The 9587-nt window shown below is 28.4% G+C and overlaps 1 protein-coding gene across 1 annotated transcript; it reads left to right on the top strand.

Annotated features, from left to right (window-relative positions):
* Window positions 1–579: 579 nt before the first annotated feature.
* BDBG_04063 (uncharacterized protein) lies at window positions 580–751 on the top strand (the record flags this gene model as incomplete). Its single annotated transcript, XM_031721524.1, has 1 exon — window positions 580–751. A coding segment is annotated over one exon (172 nt), but the record flags the coding sequence as incomplete, so codon positions are not given.
* Window positions 752–9587: the final 8836 nt, after the last annotated feature.

The raw sequence follows: 9587 nt of genomic DNA, 5'->3' as shown, positions 1-9587 counted from the left end.
CTCACTATTCAAGTAAGATAGTTAAGCTCACTTATACAGCTTCTCAAACAACTATCTACATAACACTGCTGACTAGTCACTGCTGTTGGAGCTACTACACAAGCCCTAACCCACGTGACTCACACACATATATTTAGCTTCCACTAGCTGCTAGTTAGTTAGATGATAACAACAACAACCAACCACATTCAACCTCTCTCACAGGTTATGAAGCCCTTGCACTTCTACAAAGTGTTATAACAATCATTAACCCATGCAATAATCATACAATAAGCTTTTCAAATAGCTGCTTCTTTCATTCAAATACTTCATATCAAATGCCCATCAATACGAGATCGATCAACCGCGAAGAGACTACAGAGAATCAGATAGCTGAATCCTTTTCAACACCAATAACCGCGCGAAGACAATGCAATAATCAAGCCCAAGATAATTCTTCAGAACATGAAGATATGAAAGACCATGATGAATCAAGCTGCTGGTTTGAACACCCAGAGAAATGACCTGCAGATTGAAAGAATAGAAAGAAGGACAATGATGATAATGCTGCTACATCTGTATGCTACAATACTGAGCAAGTCTTCTAATGATGCTCATGATGACCGCCAATATCGACGCCAAAACGATGGAAATACCGATAACGATGCCAGGCCACAGTGCCTATATGATGCCAGGCCACAGTGCCTACGATGCCAGGCCACAGTGCCTATATGATGCCAGGCCCCAGTGCCTACGATGCCCATACCGATGACCATGATGCCAGGCCCCAGTGCCTACGATGCCAGGCCCCAGTGCCTATATGATGCCGGGCCACCGATTGCCCATATGATGACCTATGCCGATGACCTATGCCTATGCCTATGACAATGAAAACCACAAAAATAATGAGAATGAGATCCCGCGGCGTTAGAACGACTGGGGGTAATACCAATACTGGAAGAATAGATTTGAGTGTTCTTCTTGCATATTTTTTTATGTTTTTTCATGTATGGAGCTAGTCCTTATAAGGAAACTAGACTCTACTTTTTGTAATTAATTTTTATTGCAGATTTGAATGATTTGAGTGCTTTTGACTGCGTGGGTTAACTGGCCTGCGTAGCATGGGGGGGTGTTGGAGCTACTACACAAGCCCTAACCCACGTGACCCTCACACATATATTTAGCTTCCACTAGCTGCTAGTTAGTTAGATGATAACAACAACCAACCACGTTCAACCTCTCTCACAACTGCTTCGGTTCCGCCACGTTACAGTTATTAAAAAGTATTACTTTTATATAATATATATATACTTACTGCAGTAACTCACTCTCTGTATATATAACTGAGAGTTACAGCTTTCTTATACTGTATGACTCTTCTTGAAATACTGCTACTAGTTTGTAACTTACACAGTCTCTTAGTTTAATATATACTGTATGTATACAACTCTACATGCTAGAGCTGTGTTAATTATTATAATCTAGTATAATACTTACTTTTCACAGACTATATTTCATTTGAGAGAGAGAAAAGAGAATACAACTACTGTTTTATTAAGAGAAGAGATAAATAATTAATACTTTAGAAGATAATTTAATTTGTTATATATTTAAAATTTAACTAATTTATACTTTTTAATTTAAGAATTTCTGAGAGTGTTTTAATAGTTTTCATATCAGCTTGAAATTAGTGATGAATTGAAGAAGAGAAAAGAGAGAAGAAAGAAATAAGAATAACTTATCTTTATAATATAAAAACAGAAAATCACTGCAATTATTCTCTCTAGTAATAAAGATGTGACTCAATATATACATATACATGTAGAAAAATTGAAGAAGAGTGCAGAACTTACAGAATTAGAAGTTAGAGCAGAGAGAGTGAAGATAGAAAAAATGAAAGAAGAAGAGAATATAAACAGACTAAATAAATAACAGTAGAAGTCACTCAGAACTGAATACTTATAATTTAATATATACACAATTGTAAGAAATCCTGCTTCTCGCGGATTGTTTACCTCTATTTCTATCTCTCACGTAATCAATAGAGTTAGCAGCCCTTGACTACACATAACTATATAGACTGAAGTTTGTGAATACTATTCATAACTCAGCTTAAATACTATTATACATTTAATGTCTATATTTTATCTTTCTACTGTGAATACTTCTAGTAGTTAATAGTATATATTATGTCAAGCTGTAAACACTTAAATAATCATCTGTGAGCACTTATTCTTATATTTCAAGCTCAGTCAGTCAGCAACTGTCTATTATAACTGAAAGAATTAGAAACTTATATATTTCAATTTCTGTAAACTCTACTACAGATACTTAGAAGCAGTCATCTGAATTATGAATAATCTCTGTAAAAGAAGTCTCAGAGAACATATTAATTACTTATAGAATATTATTCTCTATATCTGTAATAGAGAAACTCTTTGAACTTATAAATAAATTAATCTTAGTGAAGAATATTCTTGAGTATCTCTTATAGAATTAAGCTATTATTCTATAAGGAATACTTACTATTTATAAATACTCTTAAACTGAGTTTCTAGATATAATCTTCAGAAATATTTACAAATTAAAAAGAAACTTTCTTAAGTTATAATTACTTAAGATTAACTATTAAATTATAATCTATAAAAGCTTTTACAAGTTTGTAGTTAAAATTGACTCACACATCTGACTGTGTGATATAGAAGATAAAGAAGCTGTTATTTATATAATAACAAATCTCTACTATATTAAAGTTAAGAACTGATTAAATTATCTAGAGAATAATTATAAGAGATTTCACTAATCTATTCTTAAGATCTATTTAAAGAATAAGTTAAGAGACTCTATAAGCTGAACAGAGAATATCTTAGCTGTAATTATTAATATTAAAAAAAGAGATAAGAAATCTGATAAAGACTACTCACAGTACTTTATAAAATTATAATATGAATTAAGATCTGTGAAAACAGAGCTCTGAAATAAAATCTGAATGATAATATTTATAAAGAGACTGAATAAAGATATACAGAATAAGCTTATTAAATAAGACTCTAAGTTCTTAACTCTGAATAAACTGATAACTCTTATTCATTACTTACAAATTACTATAAGAGTTATAAACTTATGAAGAGTAAATCACTTATCAGCTCTATAAGAATCAGAATAATAAAAAACAGATTTATTAGAGAAAGATAATAAGATATAGAGAGATTTATATCTGACTGCTAAGTAGAGAGAGAAAGCTTCATAGGCTCTTATAAACAGAGTGTATAATAAAGAGACTAAGAAAAAGAATCTCTGCTTTATCTATTCTAAATTAGAATATCTCTGTACAAACTATCTGAATAAATTAAAATAGAAATTTAAGAAGTTATAAATAGAGTTAGTAATAGTCTTCTTAAGAGTTTTGAAGCTAACATCTGAATCTGTTACTTTCTCAATAAAAATATATACTTATGAGAAGAAACTGTACTGCAGTACTACTGCTCTGTAAGTATGAAAAGTATTAATAAACTCAGAATCTTAGGTCACTATAGTATCTCTAAAGCTCACAGAGTAAATAAGCTGAGTGATGAAAACTGAAAACCAGCTCTTATAATAAGTAGAATGTGAGAACTCAGATCTGAGAGCTGAGAGACTTATAAGAGTTATCTTTGAATTGTAAGATCTCTCTGAAATCTGAAGAAGATTTATAGAAACTGTGATTATTATAGACATCACAGATGACATGTACTTAAAACTTGTATAACTTTAAAGATATAATTCATACATAGCTGTTTATATATCAGATTTATACTTCTAATCAGTGTTAATAGACTTACTTACAGAGATAGAATCAGTTAATACTGCAGAGTTAATTAGAGAAGATAAACTCATTTATTACAATAACTTTACAAATATCTGAAAACTTTATCATTATGAAAACTGTGCTTCAGATATCAGAGAAATACTGAGATTTTATAAAGATATTTAGCTTAGTAAAGACAGCTGAGCTTTCATCTCACTATAAGAAGAATCTGATAATAGATTTAATAGAAGAGTACAAACTCTTCTAAGAATCAATTTATAAGCTCTTTTATTATGAGATAGAGATCTTATAAGTCTATATAAAGAAGAATCTGAAGAATGACTTTATTTGATCTTTATAAATCTCTGCAGAAGTCTCTGTGATATTTATGAAGAAGAAGAATAAAGATCTCAGATTATATATAAACTACTATAATCTGAACTTTAAGATAATAAAGAGTCACTATTCTCTATCTCTGATTGAAAATGTAATTAACTGTCTTATAAGAGCTGTTATATTCATATAACTGAATGTGATTAATATATATACACAGCTGTGAATATAATCTGAGAATGAATAAAAGACTGCCTTTAGAACTACACTGAGATTATTTGAATATCTAGTAATATCTTTTAATTTGACTAATACTCTCATAGTATTTCATACACAGCTGTGAATATAATCTGAGAATGAATAAAAGACTGTCTTTAGAACTATACTGAGATTATTTGAATATCTAGTAATATCTTTTAATTTGACTAATACTCTCATAGTATTTCAGTCTTTCATTAATAAAACACTTCATATATATCTGAATATCTTTGTAATAATATATCTGAATAATGTGATGATGTATTCTATAAAGAAGAAAGAACACACTAAGCATATGTGAAATGTATTAAAGATCTTAGATAAGACAGAACTGTATATTAAGCTTATAAAGTATAACTTCAGTATCTGTCAGATTAATTTTCTAGAATATGTAATCACTGCAGATAATATTCAGATGAAATCTTTGTAAGTTAAGACTATTCTATTATAATCAGAGTTAACTAATATTTATGAGATTCAGATCTTTCTAAACTTTGTAAATTTCTATAGATAATTTATCATTGCATTTATAAAAATCTTCTTAACTCTTACAGACATGCTGAAGAATGAAAATAAAAAAGAAGTTATTCTATAAATAAACAATGAAAAGATTATTGAGAAGAAAGAGCTGTGAGAACTTTCTTATCTCAGAAACTCACAGAGTCTTTACAAGATTAAAATAGATATTTATAGATATAGTGATACTATTTCACTTTAATTTCTTACTCTTAATCAGATTGAAGACAGATATCTTCTTCTCTATAAGTTCAGAAATAGTCTTATAACTACAGTCAAATGAGAACTGAGTTTCAGTGGCCTTTTTCTCATGAAACATGCAACTCACAGAGATTAACTATAATATTCATAATAAAGAGCTTCTTATAGTAGTGAAATTCTTCTGTCACTGATATCACTACTTTGAGAGTCTTATAACAGTGATTACTGTTAGAACTGATTATAACAGCTTATAACAGTTTACTTCAACTAAGAAACTCTCATAGTGACAGATTCACTGAGCTCAGAGACTGAGTGAGTTCTGATTTAAGATAGAGTATATCTAGACTGATCACTGAGATCATGAATTTCACATTTAATTCTATTTAATCTGATCTTATACATTTCTTGATGTGAGTCTCATCAGAATGAAGCCTTAAAAAAATCTGAAAATGAATCATTTCTGAGAGAAATGACATGAAAAATAATCAGATTTAATTTAAGAACAGTGAAATAAAAGTAATGTCTCAAAATAAACTGTTAAAGATAATCATTCTTTCAAAATCAGAACAAGACTGAGACTGAAGATTAAATTCAGTCTCATTCAATTCATTCAGTGATTGCTTATATAATCAGAATTTGATAACAATTATTGATAATGCTCATGAAACAACTAAATATATTCATATAAGTTTATTCTTTACTTTCTTATAAAAACTATACTTCTCTGATATACTGTGATCAGAGGTATTAAACTGTCTGATAATTTCATGTTTTACAATTATAAGTTTCTTGACTGTTTCTTCTTATAATTGTTCTCAGTAATAGTGATAAATATCTCAGCTTGAGTTGAACTTTTACTTCATTCTCATCTCTATCAATGAAATTATCAGAATATCATACACTATCAGTGTCACAGTTGAATATATACTCTTAACAATTTTTCATAACTCTAGAATTGATTTAGTGTGTAAATTCAATGAATTATCTTGAAGATAGCAGTCAAATTCAGTTTTATAAGTATGTAGTTTTGCCTGATTTTCAGTTATAATCAATGTATACAAGTTCTGTTTCAAAGTTAGTATTATAGTTCTATGTAATATAAAGTGTTATCAAAGATCATTACTTACTAGAGAATTGTATTTCACTGTCTTCATATCTCTAACATCTACTTATTCAAATCTCTGATAGTTAGCATTTTAATAGTCTCAGATTAATTAATATACAAGTCTTATTCTTCTCTATTCAATCTTGAGAAGTGTAGATATTAACTCAATAAAAGAGATCTGAGTAGAGCTGCTATAGCATAGTACTCTGTAAAAGATTGTTCAGTTTTACTGTAGTAATATACTAGTTCATCTCTTACAGTAATAATAGCCTGCACTATAACATTATCCCAGACTGAATTTCTTTTTGAGTGATTTAACTGCTTCTCAAGATGAGTAAATAAACTGTTATACACTTATCAGACTGACTGCAGTATTGATATACAAGTGATTGAGACTGTCTTCATTGTCTTATAAAACTGAAACAGTAAATCAATTACATATTTCAACTGAGTTCACTTCATATTAGAAAGTTTCAATATCTGAATCTTTTCTCAATCAGAGTGTTGCACTCAATGATCAATCATCTGATACAATTAAGAAGTCTGAATAGTTATTTCATATATTGAACTTCATTATATTCTAACATTCTGTATCATATTCAGTGATATGACTGATTTATGTATTTATTAAATATCATGAAATCATTGTTATTGTTTAGAGAAGATACAAATTATATTAACAATGTTTCAAATCTGTGATATTTAAATTATTAGTCAATCTATTCAAAATTAACAGTAGTGTTATTAAAAAGCATTATCAAAAGCAATATTAAAAAGTGTTATTAAAAAACATTATCTTTTACAAAGTGAATGCAAAAGTTACTTGAGTAATTACTTTTATCTCATTCTCATCTCAAGAATCAGTTATCTCATTATTTATTATCTTAATATTAAGATTCTTTATGAGTGTTTGTATCATAAGTTGAATCATATGAGCAATGCAGAGAATATGACCTTATTTATTATTTCAGAAATACAAAGTCAATTTTTACTTTAAACTCTTTATCATAGTGTAGTTATTCAAAGTATTATCAGTTGTAATTGTAAAAAGACTGAGACTAATATCTTAATAGTCATTTTTAATCACAGTTATTAATATCTCTGTTATATAATCTTCAGTATGACTACTAATCAATGATTCAAATTCAATTAATATCTCTTAACAAGTTCAGTTCTCATCAATATAATAACATGTCACTTTTATAAATATAAGATTGTTTATACTAGTTTATACATTTACTGTGAGAGACACTCTTCAATCATTCTTCAACTCTGATTCTAGATATTATATATTGACTTTGTAGTGTATCTCAAGGTTGAACTGAAGACAGAATTAATGTGAAATATTCAGATTTGAATTAAGCATTTAAAGAACTGTTCAGAATTCAGAGTTTTCAATTAATTAAAGAGAAAGATTCAGAGATATATACATGCAAAGTAATTATTCACAGAAGTTATCAGATAAGAGTTATGAAATCAGAGTACTAATATATAATTATTTTTACATAATTTTCTTCAAATTAGAAAGTTAGTATTATTAAATATTATTATCTGATAGAGTAACTTATCAGCTTAATAGTAATTTTCTAATTATTTTTCTTATATTATCTGCATTCTGATAACTTCAGATGTTAGAAAATTTCTTCAGAGTTATTATTAGTTTATAATAAATGTTTCTGAATGAAGTTACAGTAATTGTAGTAGAGTAATAACTCTTCAGTAATCTACAATACAATCTGTTAATAATTATTTCATAGTTCATCTCAGTGTTTATATTGAGTTTTTCATAAATTTCATGACCTGGAATCAGATGTGAAGAATGAAGTAATTATTTATTATAATTAAAAGAGAGTATTCTGTGTTGAATTGTAAATAATATAGATTTTGTGATTTACAGTGATTTCTTGAAGAGTTTATAAATCTTCAATAGACATAAAGAAAGTGAAAGAAGTAAATTCAGAAGACATGATAATAATTTAAGAAAGATAATAATTTATTTTCAATAACTGATCACTGATGTGTGTAAGAAGAATTGTGACATGCTGCACCTGATCAATGATATAGACTATTCCGTTACACTTCACAGATTTCAACCACTTCATTCTTGAACACATACACTCCGATTCTCAGCCATTCTCAATCGCTGATCCTCGGCCGCCATGAACGCGTATAGATTCTTTCACCTCAAAGCTCCACTGCATACATCATCACATATGTGTATAAATATTCACTTCAATCACTGATTTTCACACTTTCTCTTTCTTTCCTTCTCTAATGTTTTTCTCTTTATTATATAAGACCTATATATTATACTGATCTATTCAGTGTAGACCTCTTACACTAGAAAAATGTTCATCATCTTCTTATTAGAAATGATTATTCACATATTATCTTCTCATTAGAAATGATTATTCATCAAGAGATATCTGAATATGTAATAACATATAAGAAAGAGAAACACAGTTAAGTGAACACTGAGTTCTCAAATAGAAGCTTATTCATCAGTCACTCTGACTCTGTAATAAGATCTTATAAGAGAATGTTAGTAAAAGATCTGAGAGTTCTGACACTTAGATATATAAGATATTCATATAATTACACTTCTTCAAGATTTCACAGATATTATACACTTAATGAACAACATGTCTAATAACAATATAAGAAAACTCTTAAATACAAGTATAGAAGTAATATCACAGTGACTTTAAGCAATGTTGAAATTATAATAATAATAAATAGCTGATATGCATGCAACTCAACAATATCAATATAAAGAAATTCAATAATTATCTCAATAAGAAATCTCTGCACAGACAATTTCAATATCTACAGAATTAAATATAAAAGCACTGAAAGAACTCTTAAATGCTTCTATATATTTCAATATTTCTAATCTCACTCTCTACTTATCATGAAGAATGAAAATGCTTATGAAACTGAGTATAGATGAAGATGTCATCAGTTCATTAATTAATTAAGATTAATATATCAATGAACAATTGAAGAATTGTGTGAAATAGAAGTTTTATTCATGAATAGAAGTATGTGAATCAGTGTTGTGAATATCTGATAATATCATCAAACATCTTGATATTCTGTTTCAAGACACTGTCATGTAATAGAAAGTATTAGATTGATTACAGAGTATCTAATAGAGAAATACTTCTCTTACAACATTCATTCCTGACTTTGACATCAAGATTCTAGAAGCAGGTAATCAATCTTGAAAGAATTAAATGAAGATTAATATACTTAAGAATATATTAACTTTTGAACTCTTACAGACTCTTGTAAGTGTAGACAAAGATCAGACTTATGAAGATTTCTGCACACAGCTCTGAATATTGAATGACTGTCTTATCAAGCTCAAGAGTATACAGAATAGTGATAGAAGATATTACACTTCAG

The sequence above is a fragment of the Blastomyces gilchristii genome, assembly GCF_000003855.2.
Source record: "Blastomyces gilchristii SLH14081 genomic scaffold supercont1.6, whole genome shotgun sequence".
Classification (NCBI taxonomy): Eukaryota; Fungi; Ascomycota; class Eurotiomycetes; order Onygenales; family Ajellomycetaceae; genus Blastomyces; species Blastomyces gilchristii.
This window is presented reverse-complemented; position numbering and strand designations above follow the sequence as displayed.